General features: G+C 42.9%; 2 protein-coding genes across 7 annotated transcripts in view; both read left to right on the top strand.

Moving 5' to 3' along the window:
* Positions 1-242: 242 nt before the first annotated feature.
* Positions 243-8,382, top strand: PATL2 (PAT1 homolog 2). Its single transcript, XM_014780668.2, has 14 exons — positions 243-285; positions 913-1,142; positions 1,749-1,829; positions 2,615-2,754; positions 3,271-3,348; positions 3,569-3,710; positions 4,981-5,101; positions 5,201-5,298; positions 5,512-5,565; positions 5,670-5,803; positions 5,944-6,103; positions 6,586-6,726; positions 7,554-7,651; positions 8,218-8,382. The coding sequence occupies exons 1-14, from the start codon at positions 243-245 to the stop codon at positions 8,369-8,371; spliced, it is 1,674 nt and encodes a 557-aa protein (XP_014636154.2). The 3' UTR covers positions 8,372-8,382.
* Positions 8,383-11,574: 3,192 nt separating this feature from the next.
* The window catches only part of SPG11 (SPG11 vesicle trafficking associated, spatacsin), an 87,957-nt gene continuing 76,043 nt past the window's right edge, over positions 11,575-23,488 (top strand). For 5 of the 6 annotated variants that reach the window (XM_087426540.1, XM_004421511.3, XM_087426529.1 and 2 more), the window contains exons 1-6: positions 11,575-11,845; positions 14,439-14,623; positions 15,436-15,660; positions 17,114-17,315; positions 21,786-21,923; positions 22,111-22,559. In XM_087426540.1, coding sequence (XP_087282666.1) covers positions 11,592-11,845; positions 14,439-14,623; positions 15,436-15,660; positions 17,114-17,315; positions 21,786-21,923; positions 22,111-22,559 — 1,453 coding nt within the window. In that variant the 5' untranslated portion in view covers positions 11,575-11,591. Of the gene's footprint in view, positions 11,846-14,438; positions 14,624-15,435; positions 15,661-17,113; positions 17,316-21,785; positions 21,924-22,110; positions 22,560-23,488 lie in introns of those variants that run through there. The other variant, XM_087426556.1, reaches the window with a different exon arrangement.

The raw sequence follows: 23,488 nt of genomic DNA, 5'->3' as shown, positions 1-23,488 counted from the left end.
ACTCCCTAGAGCTGGGCTGGTGAGGTCAGAGGGTGGGGTTTTAGAGCAGGCTGAGAGCCCAGTGTCTTGCTCCTAGAGACCCTGGGCCAATACCCCTCTGACAACCTTGCTGGGAGGAGACCATGGTGGTTTTAGGGTGCCATGCCATCTTGACTGAGCAGAAGGATGCCTCTGGGTCTCTTCCCCTGTCCCAGGTTTACCTTCCAGAGGCTGACAGTGCTCTCTCACCAGAGGAAACAGCCATGGAGGATGTCTGCCAGCCTGCAAAGATGAAATGCCTCAAAGGTATCACCAACTCAGCCGTGGAATCTGGATAAAAAGCCAGGGGGTGTGGAGACTCGCTGGTCTGGTTCAGTGCATGGACATGGACTTGGGTGTCCAGAATTGCTGGGAGTGATTCCAAACTCGTCTACTTACTAGCTACATAACACTGGGTGACTGAGATCACTTTTCTGAGCCCCATTTTCCTCACCTTCACAGTGAAATTATCAATAACAGCCTTGTATGATTGTTGTGAGAGTCAAATGAACATATACTGTATGTGCAAAGTATCTGGCGCACAGCAGGGTTAAATTGCAGTGAGTCAGGGCAGCTGGAACTTGGTTCATTAAAGAGGCACAGACAGGGCTGTCAGGTGGGGGAGAGCAGGTGGAGAAGTCTGTGATGGTACCTAAATGAGGCACCGAAGAGGGGATGTGGTAAGTGAAGGTGTTTGCTACCTGCCAGGTTCTGTTTGCTCTAGTGGAGGATGGTTAGGGGCCCCCTGGGATAGTAAGGCTGAGTTGAACCTTAGAACAGGAGGTGTTGTTTGAAGGTGGTGCTGGAGATGGCTTATGAACAGAAGTACTACTGAGAAGCAGTCTCTCTAAACGAGACTCCTCACACCTGGACCCCTGTCTACTTCCTCCTCAGGCCCCCACTTAGACCAGGGCCCAGGCAAGTCCTGTGGCCCCTTGGCTCCTGAGGAGGAGCTGGTGTCTGCCTCCCAATTGGAGGAAGAGGAAGAAAATGAAGAGGAGGAGGAGGATCTGGATCCAGATCCAGATCTAGCCCCAGACCCGGAGGAGGAGGAAGAGGAGGAGGAGGAGGAAGAGAAAGATCTCAGGGATCCAGCTGTCCTCAGTGCTGTCCACAACACCCAGGTACCATGGCAGGAGTCGGTGGGGGGACAGTTGTCCTGATCTGTCTGTGGCTCAGGGACTGTTGCTAAACATCCCTCTCCTCCTCTCCACCCCTTTCTAAGATAGTTCTGGGTTAACACCTATTTCAGGCTTGAACCCGAGTAGGGACTTGCTCCTCCTTCCCTCTTGCCTCCTGTCTCCCACTTAGATTCTGATGCTGTCTTCACCTTAAAAATCAGGTCCTAGCAGGGTTGTGCATTGTCCATAGGTGCTGGCGCTGCTCCTGGTGCTGAAGGTGAGTCACCTTTGACCCTGGGCCCCTGTGTTTCAATGGTCCATTCCTGGTATTTATTCCTTTGGATTCCCGCAACCAGTGGAGAGAGACAAGGATTCTCATGTAGATATGAAGTGACTCAGACCCTCCTTCAACCTACTTCTGAAATACCAGTCTTGTTTCCCCTCAGGGGGAAGGAGAGGGGACTTTGATTATGAGGGAGGGCCAGGCTGCCACTGTCCTGGGTATTGGAAATGGTTGGCCTTGCTGCCACACCCCCCATGGACACATATGAATGTAGAAAACACCACAGAAGCTCATTAAAGCCTGGGTTTTCCTCCCTCCCATTCCAGAGAGGTCTTCTCAGCTCCCCTGGAATCAAGGCCCCTCATGTGCTGGGGATGTCACCTGCCTCCTTGCACTTTCTGTGGCAGGTGAGTCACTCCAGTCTCCATCCTGTGAGAAAGTTGACTGGGTGCTGAGAAGGAGCATGCCAAGTGTCCCTTATTTCCATTATGTTCTGTCCTCTTCACTTTGCTCTGGAGATGAAGCACCCAAAGTGAAGTGTGGATATGGGAGGTGGGAGACGTCCATAACGTAGGGAAGCTTGGTAAATGACAGAGGTGGTACTAGGACAACTGGCCGTTCAGATGAAACAAGAAACTAGACCCCTGCTTACACCTTACAAAATATTTCAGCAGATGAGCAGCACTGAGCTTAGGGCTAGAAAGAGCACCTGCCCTTCAATTAACTGCATAATGGGAACATGGTCTGGGGTAGAGGAATTGCGGGAAATCTTCAGGGAGAACAAGAAGGGAATTACAGCTCTGGGGAGGGCTTCAGATGAGTCAGAAAAGAGATAGATAAGCATTGCCCCAGTAGCTAAAGACACAAGAGCCTGAGACTGAGAGAAGACTAACAGAAGAGAGGGAGAGGTGTTGACCTTCCAAACAGTAGGAAAAGCACATGTCCCCACATTGTCAGGGACTGAAGAGCTGCTTCCCTAGGAGATGACAAACCCTGTTGGAAACAAGGGCAGGATCCACAGTCTGGTGCCCTCACAGTTGGCTTGAGGGCCCCCAAGATGGCAAAATGTTGGATAAGCTTCTTTAGGGAAAATGCAGGTGAGAATACAGAGGCAGGAAAGGCACTTGGCAGGAAGAGCAGCATTCTGTTGATGCAGATGCCCTTCTCCCAGACCTCTTAATCCTTCTCTCAGACGGTGGACTACCTGTCACCAGTTCCTTTCCGGCCTACCTTTCCCAGCGCCAGCTCTTCAGCACGGCATTTTGGACCTCGACTGCTCTTGCCAGACCCATCTATCTTCTGCAGCCTGCCGACCTCATGGCCTAGGTTCAGGTACTGGGTCAGGGTGCTGGGCACCTCAGCATCCATGACAGGCTGAGCTCTTCTCCAGAGGTCTCAGGAGGTCATGGCTGACGAGGAGTGGGGGCTGCTCTACCAGCTGCCACAGAAACATACTTACAGAAATTAAAAAGAGAAGTCTGAAGTAGAGTCCAATCTCTTCTCCCTCACAGATGAGGAAATGGAGGCCCAGGGAGACTAGAAAGAACTTACTTGAGGTTAGGTGACATGGCAAAACTGAGATTAGGACTCAGAACTCCTGACAAACAGGGCCAATGGTTTTCTACTGTGTCAAGATTTCCTGCAGCCAAATTGTAGGAAAGTCTATCTTGGAGGGGAATGTGAGGCCTGCTGAGCTAGGATTGTGATGTTTCATATTGCTGACTTCGGGGAGGCACATAAACAGATAGGATTACCTTAGATGTCCTGCTGAAGTTACCAGAGGCTAAATGAATTGAAGGGGTAGGGAGCTGAGAGCTTTCTTTCACCCAGCCCAAGTTTCTTTCTCAGTCTTCCCAGTCATCTGACCCAGTTCCACCCTCAGCACCAACGGATCCTGCAGATGCAGCAGCACAGTCGAACACCAAGGTAAAGCCTAGATGAGGAGCAGGGTTGATGCTCATCCACATGCTGGGTACTCCCTTGTGATTCTCAAAGCCCCTGCACAATTAAGACTCTCGTGGTGTTGCCCACCTCTGCACTCGCTCCCCTCCTTCCCAGACAGCACCAATCCCTGCTCACCACTCCTTGGGAAGTTCACTGTGGCAGGGGTGGGTACGTCTAAAGGGATGCTCCTCCTGGCTTGAAGTCCCTCAGCCAAGAAGCCTTGGTCTCAGCAACCAGACCCCTATGCTAACCTCATGACCCGAAAAGAGAAGGACTGGGTGATAAAAGTGCAGATGGTTCAGCTGCAGAGTGAGAACCCCCGCCTGGATGATTATTACTACCAGGTGAGCCCCAGGTATTCTTCCCACCTCTGACCGTGGAGCCTGGACTCCCCGGGCCCTCGTGGATCCTCTCTTCAGCTCTCAGAGGCCAAGTCCATTCAGGCAGGAGAGGCAGTCACTACAGGATAGGGGCCATATTTCTAAAGTTGACATCCCAAGCTCATTCCCCTCTATTCTCCTACACTTCAGCCAAATGGGATTATTTACAGTTCCCCAAACAGACTCAGGTTTTGTCTCCATCCTTTGCCCAGAATTTCCTCTATTCAGCCTGGAACTATGGATTTTTTCACCTTTGTACACTTTTTTGGATCTTAAAAATGCCTTGTTATAGACATTCATCTACTTTTTACTTTTTTAGATCTAAAACAGGGATCTTATATATAGTGGGTTTCAATTTGTTAACTTGAACAAATGCTGGCAGACATTGTAACTCATTTCCCCCTGCTTCCTGTCTCCCCTTTATTTATGGGGCAACTCTTTGTCTATGGGTTTTTGGGTTGTCCAAGCTGTGTTTCACTTTCCTCTCAACCTCCTTCTCAACTAAGTTTCCCCCCGCTTGATCTCCTTCCTATTTACATTAGTTTCTTCCTTTCTTTCCACCACGCTTCAAAAACTCGCTTCTTTGTGCCAGGATCACTGAAAATGAAATCGTTTTATACTCTTGCCTTTCTGGCACTGCTCCTAAATGAAGGAGCTTTATTCAAATCCTTGTTTGACTCTCGGTCAGTGGCTTTATTTTAGCTTGGGACTTTACAGATTTCTTTAAGAAGCTATTAGAGCTGCTGAGCAAATCCTCAGAAGTATAAAACTGGCCTAGAGACCAACTGACAATAATGCTATCTCTGTACTTCAAGCTGCTTATGGTCTTCATGCCATCAGATAACTCTGATTTTGGAAAGCCCAGGTAGGATCACAAAATTATAATGGGGAGGGGGAGGATATGTGGTATGGAGTGTGGGAATAAGGAATACAGGAAGGTTGCAGATGCTCAGACAGGTTTGCTTCCTGGCTCTCCACTTTGCTCTCTGCCTTTCCATCAGATCTGGTGGTGTTATCTAGCTCTTCAAGTCCTTAGTATGGGGACCCCAAGATAGGTGGCATGAGGCCCAGGGTGCTTAAGATGATTTAGGATAATTGCTAGAAGGGCCTAAGGTGCCAAGATCATTTCTGGAATGAATGCTTTAGGAAAGGGTATATTAAGAGGTTGCACTTGAGAACCTTAATTCTAAGTTCAGAAGATGAGTAGGCATTTTTCTATTCCATGGACTCTCAGAAGTATTATCAGAAACTAGAGAAGAAGCAGGCAGATGAAGAACTACTTGGGCGAAGGAACAAGGTTGAGTCCCTCAAGCTGGTAACGCCTTACATTCAGAAGGCAGAGGCTTATGAGTCAGGTAGGACCAGGGCTGACCTGCTGAGTTGGGCTGGACATCTGAGTGGGCAGAGGGTGGAAAGGGGAGGGGAATGTGCCTCTCCTGACTCCTTCTGTGCAGTGGTTCGAATCGAGGGTTCCCTGGGCCAGGTAGCTGTATCGACGTGTTTTAGCCCTCGCCGAGCTATTGACGCTGTACCCCATGGAACTCAAGAGCAGGTAGGAGCATTATCTGCCCAGAACCTTTTTTCTCTTCCCCTGTTTTGAAGAAAGGTCTGGAGCACTCTCATGCTTGTGTCCAGACTGTGACCAAAGAGTGAAGAAGCGTGATCAGACTTTGTGTCTAGCCTTGTCAGCTCCATGTCTAGCTCGCCAGAGGCCTGAGCTGCTGCTTTGGAGGTGTGGCTGATGGCTGGGGACTCTTTCTTCTAGGAGACAGGGGCTGCAAGCAGTCAGAGGCTTCGGGTGTTGTACCGAATTGAGAAGGTGAGCTATCAGCTCCTTAGGGACGAGTTCCTAACTTACCCATGAGAATGGGATATTGCTCAAATTTACCTCCTCTTCCTCTGTTCCCATCCTCAAATTCCTAGATGTTCCTTCAGTTACTAGAGATAGAGGAGGGCCAGAAGGATGGGCCTCCACAGCCCTGCTACTCTGAGCAGCAGAGCAACCAGGTTGAGAAGCTCTTCCAGACCTTAAAGACCCAGGAGCAGAATAATCTGGAGTGAGTGTGGGAGAGTCACAACTCAGCCCAGGAAGGGAAGGATCAGCAAAGACATTGGCTTTGCTTCTGCCCCTCCTCTCGAGCATGTAGTCCTCTCCTTTATGCAGAGCCCTAAAAATGCTCCCCTATCTCATTTGTAGGGAGGCAGCAGATGGCTTCCTGCAGGTGCTTTCTGTGAGGAAGGGGAAAGCTCTAGTGGCCCGGCTGCTCCCCTTCCTGCCCCAGGATCGAGCTGTTAGCCTTCTTCTGGCTATCACTCACCATCTGCCCCTCCTGGTCAAGAGGGACGTGGCTGATCAGGTATGGTGGCACTGAGTGGAGAAGAGGATGGTTTGTGGACAGGTTAGGGATCTTTCCTCCTCCTCCACTCCCCACTCCCAGAGATGCCAGAGAAGGTGCTGGGCAGCGAGGGGTGCTGACTTTGCCACTCTCAAGTAGGGGAGTTAACTACTATAGGAACAGCTGATCATCTTCAGGTACAATGGATGAAAAACACATGGGTATATGGTTGCACAGGTGAGTACGTGTTGTGGAGGTTTGAGGTGATAAGGACTCTCTGATAAGTGTTGAGCCCCATATCTACTTTTCTTAGGGAAGCCATCCTAGGACAAGTAGGTATTGAAGGACCAGTGCTAGGGATGGAGAGACATTGAGTGCTGATAGCTCTGGTAAAACTTGACCAGAAAGACACCAAAGGCAGGTCAGCAAGAAAAGGGGTGGGAAGCAAGGTAGGAGGAGGTGAAGTAGCAGAATCAGAGAGGTGCTTACTGACCTTCTTGCAGGCCCTACAAATGTTATTCAAACCTCTGGGCAGATGTATCAGTCACTTGACCTTCCATGAACTCCTCCAAGGACTTCAGGGACTAACACTGCTACCATCTGGCTCCTCAGAGCGGCCAGTCACTGTGGTGCTTCAGAATCAGGTAACACACCTGGGAGACTTTTCTCTGTCCATGGATGTCTTCCAGGTGTATCACTAGCAAGTAAGAAGTGGCAGAATGTTCTCATCTCTCCATCTTATCCTCTGTAGTGCTTCTCAACTTCTAGTGAGCACTAGGATCACCTGGAGGCTTATTGAACACCTGGTCCCACCCCTAGAAAGCCTCATCCAGTAGACCCAGGGTAGGGCCCATGCCTTAGCTTTTCTAACAAGCTCCCTGATGATGTCCTGGTGTGGATCTCTAAAGCAGAGGTCATCAAACTCTTTTGATTGTGTATCCCTTTTAGTAAAAAATTCTGAACCATATCACCCATGTGTTTGTTTATAAGTCATATACATGTAACACTGTTAATAACAGGTACACAATAAATACAAGATAGAAAGTTTTAAAAGATGAGACTTCAGATGTGAAAGTTGTAATATCTTCTTCTAATATCCCAGTGGAATATCTTGTGAACCACTCTCTGAAGATCTTTGCTTAAGCAATGCTTCTTAAAATGGGGTCCACAAACTTTCTGTATTAGATTCCTGGGTCTATTCCTGATCTACAGATGCTGATCCCTGGCGGTGGAGCCCACGAGTATGCATTTAATCAGCTCCCCAAAAGAATCTTTTTGGAGAGTTCAGGGAAGTGATTTCTTTGGAAAGGTCTGAGTTCTTTGGCCAGCCAGTGTAAAACTTGACAGTTTCATGGGTGTTGGACTCTATTTGTACATGTGAACTTGCCCTTTTAGTTGGGAAGACAGAGCCAGGGAAGCACTGAATGCCTGCGTTTAACTCATTTTACCCTGAATACTTGATCACTTGCAGTTTGGAATATCTTTGCTCTATGCCCTGCTAAGTCACGGGGAGCAGATGGTATCCCTGGATTCTTCCCTAGAGAAATCCAACAGTGACCGTACAGCTTGGTAAGATCATAAATGTCTTGTAAATACTATTCCAGTACCCCTGGGATGTGTAGGCTGAGCCAGATGAGGTATTTCCTGAGTGGTGTGTTGAAGCATGGGGGAGGAGGTTGGACAGAGAAGGGATAACTAGCAGAGTTGTAGCTATTCTTTTTTTTTTCTCTAGTGCCCTAGAGTGTTGGTTTCCCATGGGAGGCAGAGTAACATAGTCATTGAGAGGACAAGCTTTAGAGTCAAACAGATCTAGGTTTGAATTCTGGCTCTGTCACTTATTAACACTACAACTTTTGGGCATGTCACTTCACTTCTTAGTCTGTTTCCTCATCTATAAACAAGGGATCTAGGGATGATGGTAGTAATCACTTAGAGTTCTTAAGATTAAATAAGAGGAAGATTTGTAAAGCACTAAGCATTGCCTGGCACATACCAAACATGCAAATGTTATCTCTTAATTGCTACGTGCACAGAGGGTGATAGTGGCAGTAGAGAATAATAAGGAACCTTGGCCTTGAGTCTGTTTCCTGCATAAATACAAAGACTATGATGTATTTCTTCTTCTCTGCCTCCAGGACAGACATGGTAGTTCTGATCGCCTGGGAGATAGCCCAAATGCCTACAGCCTCTCTGGCAGAACCCCTAGCCTTCCCCAGCAACCTTCTTCCCCTGTTCTGTCACCATGTGGATAAACAATTGGTACAGCAGTTAGAGGCCAGGATGGAGTAAGTGATGGTAGAAACAAGGTCATATCCCCTGGTTCAAGCCCAATCTAGGTTCTGTCACTTACCTCTCTACTTTTTTTAAACTACGAGTATGGAGGATACCTTGCTTTTAGAAGTAGTTTCAGACACTGGCATTTATTGAGTAAGCAGTCTGTTCCAAGTTAGGACACTGTGGTCTGTTTCTTCAGCCAAAACTTTTCATTTATTCTCAGGTGCTTTGGTCATTTATCATGCTGAGCTATTTGAGGGCAAGAAGTAATTTGAGAAGCTGAATTGTTCATTCAAGAAATATGAGGGACAACTATGCTAAGATATAAGCATGAACACCATAGAGGTCATCGCTGTCCTCAGAATTTACCATCTGCTGTAAAGAGTCAGACATGAGTCATCACACAAATACTTTAGAAAATGGAATTATGTTTGCAGTTAACAAGTTAACACTTGTTTTCTTTGTAGGCTTGCCTGGATCTACTGATCTGGTTGTTCTGCAATACATACATGTGGGAAAAGTTTAATCAGACACTAGCTGTTTGGCCTATGTCTACAGGGATCCAGAGAGTCTGAAGACATTTCTCATGCCTTGATATATTGGAGGACCCTGCCCAAAACATTTTCTTATCCTTTCTTCAAAAACCTGAATGATATGCCTAAAAAGGCATGGCATAATAAGGGATAATTAAAGAGATAATAGAAAAATGTGTTAAAATTTGTTTGTAAACTAGGTATGATGAAAGCCATTTTCTTATGTGTGAATGCTCCAAGAATGTGCTTAATATAAGAAATAAGGCCTTATGTCTAACAAAAGTATGACTTTGAAAATGACTATGCTTTAATGTTGCCATTTTTTATAAAGAGAAAGTAGCCCTAGCAAAACTAAGAGGGTTGGATATAAATATCTCCTTTGGGATATGAAATGTTTGGTTTAACTTCACAAACAGGGTCATGCATTCATCAACAAACAGTGGAGTGCCTTCTCTGAACCAAGCACTGTTTAAGGTGCTAGGGTAACAGTGGTGAGCAACAAAAAGTCCCTGCTTTTTTGAAGCTTACATTCTGGTTGGACTGGGGCTGACACAAAACATCAAGTAGTGATAAATACTATGGTGAAAACAAAACTGGGTGATGAGTCACTGGAGTGGAATGGTCCAGGAAGGCCTGCCAAGAGATTACGTTTAAGCTGAAACAAAGGACAAGTATTCCATGTAGACGCACTAGCGAGCACAAAGCCCCCAAAGTGAGCATGAACTTTGTGTGTTTCAGCAAAAGAAAGAAGGAAAGTGGCTGAAGTACACAGATAAGGGGGAGGGTGATGAGTGTGATCAGGTTGGAGAGAGTAGGCAGGGTATAGATCTGTAAGCCATGATTTAAAAAAAATCTGGACTTTTTTAACTGTGATGGGAAGTTAGAATTTTAAACAGGAAAGTGATATGATGTGATTTTGTTTTTAGAAGATCACTTTGACTGTTGAATTGTTAGAGGAACAAGAAAGAGAAAAATGTCAGGTTTTTCCAACAGCTCAGGCAAGAATTGAAGAGCCATGGACATGGAAAGCAGAGAAGAGATTTGGAATAGGGCTTGGAAGTAAGAGTTGACAGTTATCCAATGGGCTGGATAATGGTGGTGATTAAAAATCAAGGGTGATTCTCAGGTAGTGTGAAGGGTGGGTGCCCCATACTGAAGTGGGAAAAATAAGAAAAATGGGTTTGTGGGGAGTTAAAAATCAACATTTATTTTAGACACTTTAAAATTGAGTCCTGTTAGAAATCCAAGCAGATATACCAAGTAGGTAAACAGAGTCTGGAGTCAAAGGAAAAGGCCAGGGATAAAGACACAAAGTGGGAACATATGGGTGTTATTTACAGTTAGAAGAGAGGAAGAATCATATAGGAAGAAAAGCCATCATAGGAGACTGGGGAGGAGTTATCAGTGAAATAGGGGGAAAACTAGGGAAGTGGTGTTTCCAAAGTTGAAAAGAAAGTACTTTAAGAAAGGAGTGAGGAATGAGGATAGAGAGGTGAGGGCTGGTTGTGGCAACATGAAGATCACTGAGGACCTTGAGGGACAGTTTTGGTGGAGATGGCAGCCTGCGCAGAGCGGTTGAGGTGAGGAGGGAGGAACTGACTACAAGCAGTCAACTTGGGATTCTCTAAAAGGGAAGCAGAGGGCCAGCCCCGAGGCTTAGCAGTTAAGTGTGCGCGCTCCACTGCTGGCGGCCCGGGGTTGGGATCCCAGGCGCGCACCAACGCACAGCTTCTCCGGCCATGCTGAGGCCGCGTCCCACATACAGCAACTAGAAGGATGTGCAGCTATGACATACAACTATCTACTAAGGCTTTGGGGGGAAAAAAATAAATCTTTAAAAAAAAAAAGGGAAGCAGAGAAAATTGACAGGTATGTTAAGGGAGGATTTTTTTTTTAAAAGAATGATGTAAGAGCATGTCTCCATGATAAAGTACTCCAATAAGGGGGGAGAAAGCAACGCAGGAGAAAAAGAACTTTAGACACAGTCCTAGAACAAGAGGAGGATAGGAATCAAAGTACACAGGAGTTGGCCCTGGATAGCCACGTGACCCCATCTCATAGTGAAAAAGAAGGTGTTGATAAGGGACTGCTGTCTATTAGGAGACCTTTCCAAAATGCCTACTCACCACCTCTTCTCTCCCTCTCTGCTTATGATCTTGGATCATACTTCTCAGAGACAAGAGGAGTAATGAAACACGAACACGTCCTCCTCCACCCCTTACCTACCCTGTTTCCCTGCCTGTAACAATGGATACTACTTGACTTCAGCATTCAGGTCAACTCCCTCCTGATGGATCGGTCCACACTACCAAGGACATTGCACCACTCCAGGGCCTGTAAACAAAAATAATAGCACAATACGAAAAGCAGGAATAGGATTCCAATAGATAGGAGGCTGCCAGATTAAGGCAGCAAAGGATAACGCCACGTGTGAAAACAGCTGCTACAGCCTGCTTTAGGCCGCTAAATTAGGCCCTCAACTATTTCACAGCAGTCACACAGCGGGCTTGAGACAAAAGCAGATGTGGCTCTGCGGAAGTGGTTGCAGCGCTCCTCCACAGCACGGAACGTAACCGCGCAGACTCGACTCTCCCGGGGGAGTCACGAGGCAGCGAGCGGCTCGGCTACACTGCGCATGCCCAGGACGCAGTCGGGTTCCGGGACGGTCCGGCGCAGGTGACCGGAAGAGCGGCCGAGCCAACATGGCTACAGAGAAGGGGGCCGGAAGTGGTGCCGCCGGCGGTAGCTTCACTGCTGCAGCCATGGGGCGAGTTTTACGTGTGTTATTGGTGCCAGTTCCCGCCGAGGCAACGGGGTGCCTGGGGGCCCGGGCGCAGCTGCACAAGGAGCAGGAGGTTCTGGGGAGCCTGACGGCTGCAGGCAGCCTTCAAGTGCTTGCCTTGGCGCCCGGAGGCCGGGGCGGGGGCGGCTGCCGCCTGGACGGCCCCTTTCGGCAGTAAGTGCGGCGGGACGGCTGGGCAATGCGGGGGGAGGCCGGAGCCTTCGCTCGGCTGGCCCCAGTGACCCCTCCTGGCATGGAGGTTGCGGGAGAGGAATGACAGCCGCGGGAAATGCCTCAGAGGCGAACCTTTTCCTCGCTTTGGTGCATCCCCGCACCCTTGCTTCCCGGTTCCTCTGCTAGCAGCAGGGAACCCGGAATGCTTAGACGCTCTTGTATTCATTCAGCACAGGTTGATTAATTGTCAGTGTGCTGTGCACCATGCCCATTTTCCTAAATTTGTTAAAGGTGCCAGCTAGGAACCATCTCTAATTTGAATCATCCTGATACCTTCTTTTTGTCCCTGCAACAAATAGCGATTTCCTTCACATACGGGCTTTTTTTTTTCAAGTACAGAATCTGATTTGTCCACTCATGTATTCACTCAACAGATAATTATTACGTGCTCACTGTTACCTAGGAGCAATGCCTAAAAAATTGAGTAAGATACAGTTCTTACATGTGAGGCTTGCATGATTTGGGAAGACAGAAAAAAACATAATTGCAATCGTATTGCTGTCCACTTCTGTAACTCTCTGTCCAGGACTTAGAGTTTACATCATTAAGTTTGGGAGTGCCCTCTGAGGCTTTGATTGGGCTCTTTTTAATAAGAGAAGACATTTTGGAAACGATCTTCTTTTGAAAACTTTGAATAGCCAAGAGGTGTCTTACCTTGGAATCTCCAGGTGCTGTGACAGTGCCTGACAGTAGAGATTCATTTGTTAAATCAGTGAATGCTTGAACGTGTTCTGTGTTTGGCTTCTTTATTCCTTGTCTCTAACTTCCCTTAAGGAGAGATTCCTCTTCCTAGCAACTAATTTATCCAACAGTATTAAGTACCTATGAACACAGCCCTGTAAAGAAATGAATGAGACAGAGAAGAGAAGCAGAACTCTTGAGGTGTTTGAGAACCTAACAGAAGATAAGACATATGTGAAGTAATGGGGGCATTCATAAGCTATTGCATGAAATTAGTAGAGGAGAGGGAGATCAAGAAGGGCTTTTTAATTTTTTTATTAGACTTGAATTTTAATTCAATTAAAATACTTCATAGGGTAAAAATAAGGATGAGTTTATATTCAGGGTTTACTTCCTACTTTTCTCAAGGTATATGTAGTCCTTTTTATATTGTTGAAATCACTGTACATTGTATATTTTATTTTCATTGAAAATTTCCTACCTTTCCACATGACAGTGTAGTCCATGCGCTAATGATGTTGATAGTGTCACAGTATTCTGCCTTTTAAATATCTTAATTTGTTTAACCTTTTCCATATTTGATATTTAGATTGTTTTCCAGATTTTCAGTATAAGCAGTCAGGAATTAGGTGTTCAGGAAAAATCATCAGTCTGCATATAAAGATAGAAATATAAAATGTGTCAGTCTTTTTCTGTAATAAGGACATAATGGCACCAAGTTCGATTTTTTTTTTTTTTTGAGGAAGATTAGCCCTGAGCTAATATCTGTCACCAGTCCTTTTTTTTGCTGAGGAAGATTGGCCCTGGGCTAACATCTGTGCCCAACTTCCTCTACTTTATGTGGGACGCCACCACAACATGGCTTTGATAAGTGATGCGAAGGTACGCCCCTGGGGTCTGAACCTGTGAACCCCAGGACCCCAAAGCAGAGCATGCGAACTTAACTGCTACACCACCGGGCCGGCCTCCCAAAAAAAACTTTTTTAAAAAGATGAAATTTTATCAGCATGGTAGCCTCGTCTTATTCTGTTGCATTGTTTTCAGAATTGGGGCCCATTTATTTTTAAAGTGTGATTTAGTTTTATTATTTAATTTGAAGTTGTAGTATCATTAGTGTCTTTTTATCCCTGTTAGCTATTGTTGGTTTGTTGACATTACACTGCTTTAAAAATTCTGCAACTGTGCTGTCTGGCATGGTAGCCATTAGCCACTTGTGATTTAAATTTAAAATTTGTTTCCTCAGTTGCACTACTCACGTTTCAAGTGCTCGGTAGCCACGTGTGGCTGTTGGCTACTGTATTGGACAGTGTAGATATGTAGAACACTTCCATCATTACAGAAAGTTCTGTTGGACAGACCTGTTCTATAATATACCCTGTGAGTCTTCAAAGTCTAAATAAAAATAATTGCTTATTATTCAGTAGTCACTGAAAGCATTTAATTTAGCAAAACCTATTTTGTTAGTTGTGAGCCTCACCTCATATAAATAATATACATATTTGGTTGTTGAAACTTATCCTTGATCATGATAGTTTCTTTAAACATATCAGTCAGGATTTAGGATGAAGGAATAAAAGCCACCATTTCTTGCTCCATGCCCCCTTTGCATCAGCCACTCCTATATTCTTGTGTTGGCATGAAGGGGGCTGAGGGGAAGAAGTGAGGAAGGGGAACGGGGAAAAAAAGGAAAGTCCTAGAGCAGTTTATATTCTCTTAAGTTAGACGTAGACTTAATGCTGCTAGGTGAACTAGAGAACTGTTCTCTACTCATTCTGTCCTTTTACCCTCACTACTGTGGGTAAATATTATTGTGGATATAGAATATAATAAAGAATCTTAACTTTTTCCTCAGTTTTGTATGGGAAGATTCTCATAACAGCGGCACACCAACAGACAAGCCCAGACTGCTTGCTCTTAGTGACAGTTATGAACTGCTCATCTATGAATTTAATTTGAAAAATGGAAGATGTGATGCAACCATTTTGTATAGCTATAGTGAGGAGACATTGCAAAAGCTCATTGAAGATCAAAATATCAGTAAGTATTTACAGGTGGTCTTTCAGCGTGTTTAAATCTGTGGCATTAGTATGTAATTTTGTATGTTTCAGGAAAAGTTCTTATAGAGGTGAAATCATGGAAGGGACATCTGCTTTGTCCAGTACAGTAGCCACTAGTCACATGGGGTTATTGAGCACTGGCAATGTGGTTGATATGAATTAAGATGTCATTTAAGTGTCAAATACGTACCAGATTTTGAAGACTTAGTACTAAAAAAGTAAAATATCTCATTAATAGTTTTTTGTATTAATTGCATGTTGAAATGATATTTTAAATATGAGGTAAATAATATATATTAAGAAGTTTCTTTTTTCAACGCAGCTACTAGAAAATTTAAAATTACGTATGTGGCTCACATTTGTGGCTGACATTATATTTTTAATGGGTAATGCTGATATAGACCGGTTACAGAGCCATTTACTATGCCCCTGAGGGCTGTAGGGAGCAGAAATCTTCTGTTTTTAGGGCAGTAGCATGCTTGCCACCCTTGATTTTAAGATTCCTTCTTTTTTTAAAAAAAAAAAAAAGTCTGATCTTGTGAGGTCTTCTGGTGTGCTATCAGACTCTGGCCATAAACAGAAGGAACAGAGACATTGTGGGCCATCTTTATTCATCTTCTTACCTACCTTCCAGTGACCACTTGCTTAGGTGGGTATGAACAACCTAGAGTTGGACTAAGTTAAGTGCTGTTTCTTTTTTGTTTTACCTGTTTGTGTTATGTTTACAAAATTAATTTATCAATTGTAAAATTGTGACCAATGTGTTTGAGATAATATCCTTTTCTTTCATAGGTATTTCCTTATTATCTTTGAGGATTCTGTCATTTCACAATAACACATCATTATTGTTCATCAATAAATGTATCGTCCTACACATTGTATTTTCTGAGAGAGATGCTGAGATTAGAGTACTCAGCTGTTTCACATTACCCTTGCCTGCACAGGCAGTGGAAAGGATTATTGACGTGCAGCTCTGCAGAGGAGTTCTTTTTCTTTTGAGTAGTTTAGGCTGGATCTGTATCCTTTGAAGTAAAGATGTTGATATGCAGGGGCAGAGAATACCTAGCAAGATGAGCCTTTTTAGGCTTTTAGTCTTAGGGACTGGGGTATAGGTAGAATGGTTAGTTTTTCAGTAAAACTTTTCAGGGAAAAAGATCTTAGTGAACTTAAAATACTCAACTATATTGCTTTGTATTCCATTCAAATATTTTCCAGTATATACATATATATTTTTCCATAATCATAATTATCTTATCCAGTTTGCATTCTTTTTAAATTGTATATGCTTTTCACTATCCATTTATTCAAAATATACTTATTAAATATCTACTATGTGCTTGTTCCGGGAAGGATTTAGATAACTGCTTATGATGTGATACACATATTTTCATGTATGAATGTAATCCGCCTCTTATCATCTCTAATGATGTTTCTTTCATATTAGTGAATCATGTGGTTTGCTTAACCACTTTTAATTTGTTTTTGGAAAATATTACAGTTTTGTTGTCTCTAGCAGATCCATAGGTCATTAGCAAAATTATTTTGAAGACTTGAAAAATTATCCTTATATGATTTTGGAACTTTCATTTCTAAATTAAAGGAATGGTTTTCCTATTTTAGATATATCATAGCCTGTGTTAAAATATCTTTTGTAAAAATGTAAAATATTGGATTAACTTCATTTTTGTTGCTAGTTTATAGAACTGTGCTGTCCAACACAGTAGGTGCTAGGCATATGTGCCTGTTGAGCACTTGAAATTGGCTAGCATGACTGAGGAACTGAATTCTTAGTTTTCTTTAATTACTTTAGATTCAAAAGCTGATACTTGATTCAGTTATTGGAGAACTTTTAAGTATGTTTGGAACAACTTTGCTTGTTCCAAGTTCTCAAATGTAAATTTTATGAAGTCTAAATATAGATCAGGTATTGCCAATGAAAATTTAGTGTCCACATTGAGGTGTGCTGTAAGTGTAAAGTACCAGATTTTGAACACGTAGGTGAAAAAAAGGATATAAAATATCTCAAATTTTTTATATTGATTACATATTGAGATAATCTTTTGGATATTATTATAAGTAAAATATATTATTAAAATTAGGTTCACTGGTTTCTTTTTACTTTTTTAATAAGACTACTGGAAAATTTACAATGACAAATGTGGCTTGCATTGTATTTTTCTTGGACGGCACTGTTGTAGAACACTAGTGGAAAATATTAGCAGTGTCTCAGGGCTTGCCACATAGTGGGTATTTAGCAAGTATTGTTGAATGAACTCTATCAGGTTGTTTATTGGGCCACCAACTTCATAGTCATCTGGTTACTGTGATCGGGGCTGCTTCAGTGTCCAGTCTTCCCTCTGTTGTTATAGCTGCAAAGTTGGAGCGATGAAGTCAGTAGCTCTATCCCATCCTGTGTTTTAAATGGTTAGGCATACTTAAGACTGGCATTTTCTTTAACTCTAACTCAAAGATATTTTTGACATTGTGGATGGTACACATGTAGCTCATGTGGACTTAGCACTTCACGAAGAAGATATGTATAATGAGCAGCAACAGGAGCCAGCCAAGATTTCTTCCTTTACTTCACTGAAAGTGTCTCAAGACCTAGATGTTGTAGTGATTGTCAGCTCCTCCAACTCTGTGATTGCTCTTAACTTAAATTTGTATTTCAGGTATGTAGATTACTGTAGTCTCTAATTCGAGGTGGATGATTAGAATCATAAGAGGTTAAAAATGTACTTGTTAGTTTTTTGTTTACCAGTTTTCTTTCTCTATTCAGTTAGATCATGTTCTAGCTACTACATAGCGAGATTGTTACTGTATAATAATGTATGCAAATGACCACTGGGTACCTTTTCATTTCTGGATATATATCAAAGTTTTGATTTTGATTTATATATATTATTATATGGCTTATATCATCATATTTCATCACATTGTATAAGTAAAAAAAGTAATCAAGCACAATTTTAAAAACCCGTGGCCATTATACGTTATCTACTCACCTCTTGCCCCACATTTGAGTAGAAGAGAAATGGGATTGACCCTATGTTATAATTGCTTCTTATGTGGCTCAGTGTCCTGGCTGCGTAAGGGCTCACTTTTCTCTTAAAGGACTTTGACAAGATATATTAAGCTAGCTTTCTCTAGCTGAGGGTTTCCTCTGTGTTTCCCTTGTAGAGCCCACACTTGTGGCTGTATACATATATTAGTAAAAATTGCTTATTTGTGTTGCTTATTGATTTACATATTCTGGTTGCTTCTGATTTTATGTTTGAGAGGAGTATGTGTGTATGTGAGTGTGCACACAGACACAACAGCCTGTTCATTGCAGCTTGCTTATGTAGAAGTAGGCCAGTCCATGTTTATGACTTTCAGTATTTAGGGCCATTTCAAACCATAAGGATTTTTCAGTCATAATTTAACATGAATGAGATAAACAAATCCTTGAATAATTGGAAATGCACTTTGATAGATTTCATTGCTTATTGTTTGGATCATAAGAAAGGGTAAATTCATCTTCACATACCTACCAGAACTTCCTACCACTGTGATTTTTTCATTTGTTTAAATGGCCTTTTAATGCTTTTTTTTTTAAATCTTTGAGCAGAGGTGATTAGCACATTCTCAGATTGTGTGCTTATTTATCAGTAGGCCATTTTTACTGACTAAAATGTACCCTGTCTGTATAGAGTTACATCCTAATCATCTGCTTTGGAAAACAGCTTGACAGGTGAGGAAGGAGGAAAGCCTACTCTGCTACTCTGACCCTTGAGTGTGGGGTTCTCTTCCTCTGGATGTTTTGGCAACATTCCGAGAGAACTCTGAAGAGGGCACCAGGCACATTCCTTTGAACAAATTTCATTGAACTCAGCTACTGTAACATCAGCCAAAGAAGAGCTACTGTGCTGTTCCCTGCAGTAAATTTAGGGATCTGTCCTGTCCAACTAAATAAGTGATCTCTATTTATTAATTATTTACATGAATGTTCTTTAATTAGTATAATTTCTCTGGAGTTGACTACATGTTTTATTTTCTAAGTGTGCTCTGAAATCTAAAAGTGTTTTTTACCTTTCTTGCCTCCTGGCCCTAGCTCTTCTTTCCCCTTGATACAGAATGTCAGTCCCTCCTTTTTATTTTATCAAGTCCTGTTCATCCTTTGAGATCCACCTCTTTCATGAAGCCTTTCCATACTAAAACCCTCTTCCACTTGTAATTTTATATCATTTTATAATTTTTCTCCTCTTTGAACTTCTGTAGCACTTCTACTTTGAACTACAGTTTAGCACTTAGTTGTATAGTCTTCTATTGTTTCCCTAATTTTTTCATGTTTCCTATAGAGTTTGTAAGCGCCTTGAGAACCCAAACTCTGGGTTTATTCTTTCAATTCATTGTCATTGACGTTTTCTTCCAATTTACCTTAGTTGTCCACTCCCGTAGTCATACCTTGGGCTTTGTCATTATTTGAAACTGCTCCTCCCCCAGATCACTGTTCTACACATCTCGGTCCCTGACCACAACTTCCCAAACTTGCCTGCTCGCTTACTCAAGTATTCACACTTCAGCTGTCATCTGACCGCACTGGAATTTCCAATTCATTGACCTTCCACTCTCCAGCCCCCTCCTGTCTTCAATTCTCTCCCTTTCCAGCATAGGTTATGTGACCTATCATATCAGTCACTTTCTTGCATGCACTCTAAACTCTTGCTCCTGCCCTGTGGTGGCACATGGTCTGACAACATCTTTTTTTTTTTTTTCCACTCTGCCTTCTCTGTTCCTGCACCCAAGCAACTGAGCACTTGTGAGAAAATGACAAAGGAAAATTGATACCACTATAAGTTCACATTCACTGCCTTCAACTGGTCTCAATATTGCCTGGAAATTTTACAATGATTTTTCATGAGGCCATTCTTTACAACAATGTTTTTAAACCCTCATTTTCCTCAAACCTCTATTCATCTCTTTATCCCCACCTCTTCTTGGGTGACTTTGCCTCCTACTTTATAAAAGAAGTAGAACCCATCTAATGGGAGCGCCCTCAGTTTCTGACATTAAATTACAAACCCACTTTCCTGCACCCGTCTTTATCTTCCTTCCTGTGAAGTCCCATCCCTCTGTTTGCTCTGGATCCCATTTCTTCCTTCTCAGGGACTGTTTTCCATTTCCTCTTTTTTCTATATCTCCAACCTCTTTTAAGTATTAGATCCACATCCAGTTAATCACCAGGTCCTAGCCATTCTACCTCCTAAATGTTTCTTGAGTCTGTCCACTTTTTCTTAACTCCTCTGTCATCACTGTGATCCATGCCACTATTATCGCTTACCTGAACTAGCTTAACCATCTCCTGATTGATCTCCCCATGTCTGTTCTTACCCCGTCAAATCCATTCTCTATAGAATAGCCAGAGTAATTGTTAAAATGCACATCTTATCAGAGGTGTAGCCAGGTATGAACATCTGGGGGCAGAGAATCTACCTTTTGTTGGTGGGGGAACTACCTTCTCCATGAATCATTTTTTCTCACTGTCACTCTGCCTTCTTTGACTTATTTATGTCATCTCTTTGACAAATGTATGTCAACATATTACCTTCAGATTGTTCAAAGAGTTAATGGTTAATAATTGAACTAAGTGCTCAGGGGGTTTAAATGCCTCCCTTTCTCCCCCCAGCTACCCTTCTGCATCTGCTCATATCGCTTTTCTGCTTAAAAACCCTTATTTAGCTTCCTTTTTTTCCCCCAGAATAAAGCTAAAAGACCTTATTATCCCATAAAGCCCTGCACCATCTGTCTCCTGCCAGACTCTCCAGCCTTATCTCACACCACCTTGCTTCTCATTCACTATGCTTTAGCCCCCCTAACCTTTTTATTTGTGTGTGTGAGGGAGATCAGCCCTGAGCTAACATCCATGCTAATCCTCCTCTGTTTTTGCTGAGGAAGACCGGCTCTGAGCTAACATCTATTGCCAGTCCTCCTCCTTTTTTCCTTCCCCAAAGCCCCAGTAGATAGTTGTATGTCATAGTTGCACATCCTTCTAGTTGCTGTATGTGGGACGCGGCCTCAGCATGGCCAGAGAAGCGGTGCGTCGGTGCACGCCCGGGATCCGAACCTGGGCCGCCAGTAGCGGAGCGCGCGCACTTAACCGCTAAGCCACGGGCCGGCCCAGCCCCCCTAACCTTTGTGTTTCTCAGATGTGACACCCCTCTTTCCGCGTATGCTCTCCCACCTACACCTGCATTCATACTTTGCCTTCCTGGTTCTCATGCATTCCCCTGGTCTCAGCCTAAGTCTTACTTTGTAGTGGTGGTATAGTGAGTGATTAAAAAACCTGGGCACGGGCCGGCCCCGTGGCTTAGTGGTTAAGTGAGCGCGCTCCACTGCTGGCGACCCGGGTTCGGATCCTGGGCTCGCACTGGCGCGCTGCTTCTCCGGCCATGCTGAGGCCGCGTCCCACATACAGCAACTAGAAGGATGTGCAGCTATGACACACAACTATCTACTGGGGCTTTGGGGGGAAAAAATAAATAAAAATAAAATCTTTAAAAAAAAAAAAAAAAAAAAAAAAAAAACCTGGGCATTATGATCACATTGACCTGGTTCAAATTCAACGGCACTGTTTCTCTGCATTAGTTTCCGTATCTATAAAATGGGAGTGTGTTTACCTCATAGGGTTGTTGAAAGGCTTAAATAAGATAGTTTATATAAAGTTTTTAGCACAACATCTGCAATATAGTAGACAATAAATGCTCTTATCTCTTTATAAAGCTAACTGCCCTTAGGGGTCAAATTCTTTTTTTTTATTGAGATATAATTTACATATAACATTATATTAGTTTCAGATGTATAACATAGTAATTCAGTATAAGTATATATTGTGAAATGATCGCCACAATAAATCTAATTAACGTCCATCACCATGCATAATTACAAATGGGTCAGATTCTTAAGGTTGACTTTATCACTCTGCCATAAGCAATGGAGGTAAGGAGGAGTCACATTCAGGGAAACTTATTGTCTATACTGTTCATTCTCTGTGACATACCTCCCTCTCCCTGCCCCCCCCCCCCATTTTTAACAGGAGCAATAGTACAATGGATTTTGGGTTTGATCATTTTTTTGACCATGGCTGTCATTTTAAAATGTAGGCAGCACCCAGGACATCTACTATGTGAAAGAACTCTAGAAGACATTCCTATTGAAGGCCCTAAGGGGATAGATGAAGATGATCCTGCTAATTCTGACTACAACATGAAACTGACCAAGTTTTCTTTCCAAGTCAATAGGTACAGAAACCTCATTTTTGGATTTACTTTATTATTTTCTTTTTTTGTCATGCTTGCTCTGTACCTTCTCACTAAAGTTCTTCACAGTGGTAGAGACTTTTTTTTTTTAAGTACATCTTTTTCCTAGTTTAGTGTTTTACTTAGTACCTTTCACTGTAACAGGTGTAAGTTCTACCCTATCTTCCAGGTCTTGGAAAGCCCAGCTATCGTCATTGAATGAAACAATCAAGAGTTCCAAACTGGAGGTTTCCCATTGTGCTCCATGGTTCCAGGATATTTTGCACTTGGAGCCCCCTGAATCTGGTAACTATGGTACCAGTGTACCAAGCTGGGCGTTCATTCCACAGGCCATAATGGGCAGCCAGTATAATTTTCCACAGAAAGATCACACCAAGACCAGTGATCCAAGAAGATCATGGAAAATAATGCACATCAGTGAACAGGAGGAACCCATCAAGCTTAAATGTGTGTCTGTGACAGGATTCACTGCACTGTTTACTTGGGAAGTGGAGAGGATGGGCTGCACCATTGTCCTTTGGGATTTGGAGACCCAGGGCATGCAGTGTTTTCCCCTTGGCAAAAAGTGTATTCCTGTAGACCGTAGTGGAGACCAGCAACTGTGCCTTGTTTTGACAGGTAAGAATGTCTTGTATCAGGTTGAAATCCATTGCTGAGAGGTGTACTTTCTTAATGTACTTTACTTCTGCTGTCCTGGTGGTGTTAGTGCCTACTCTCTCCTAAGTGGTAATCTTTTATGGAGGAAATTTGGTGTTACTCTTGTTAACTTTGTTTCATATGCTTGATTTTTAATTAAGGTTATTTATGCTCAGCTGAATGCTAAGATACTAAGAGAAAGTTAAAGAGTAATAAAGATTGATTTTAACTGAGGGAGTCTTCACTTGACCTCAGTCTGTACAAGCACAGGTTGCAAGCTGGCTGCTTGTGGGCCATGTATGAACTGCAGATTTATTTTGTTTGGCTTACACTATATAGGCTCTTAAGAAAGATTTTATTTATTATAAACATGTAAAATTAGAGGATTTCACACAAAATCTGAATTTCCAGCTATTACTGAAAAATTACAAAATCTGGCAACACTGGACCTGCATTCCTGCATAGTAATTTATGGATTGGAGCTGAATTTGTTCTCTTAGATGGTCTGTTTTCTTTCTGGTTAGATTTTTCTTGCCCTTCTCTCACTGCCTGCTTGGTCTTTGTAGGCGTTTGGGTTTGATATTTCAGATACACATCTTTTCAGCATTTATGCCATAACCTCTATTCAATAAAGCTATTGAATGTTGTGATTGAACTAACCATGTGTTTCTTCTTCAGTACCCCAATTTTGATAATCATGTATTTCTGTGTGTCAAGAGCATGCTATTAGTTGTTTTATTTTGGTAAACCAGAAATGTGACTTCTCTGTAAATAGTTAAAGGTTCCAGGTATTGCTTGTGCAAGATAATACAAAGTAGAAAAGAGAGATGTAATGCTATTCCATAGGATGCATTGTTCTCATGAGAATTTGCCTTGTGGTCAGTGTTTAAAAATAAAACTCTCCTTTAAAA

The sequence above is a fragment of the Ceratotherium simum genome, chromosome 3 (assembly GCF_057802395.1).
Source record: "Ceratotherium simum simum isolate JZ-2026a chromosome 3, ASM5780239v1, whole genome shotgun sequence".
Classification (NCBI taxonomy): Eukaryota; Metazoa; Chordata; class Mammalia; order Perissodactyla; family Rhinocerotidae; genus Ceratotherium; species Ceratotherium simum.
Note: the sequence above shows the minus strand (reverse complement) of the source record. Positions and strands in the feature narration are given on the sequence as shown.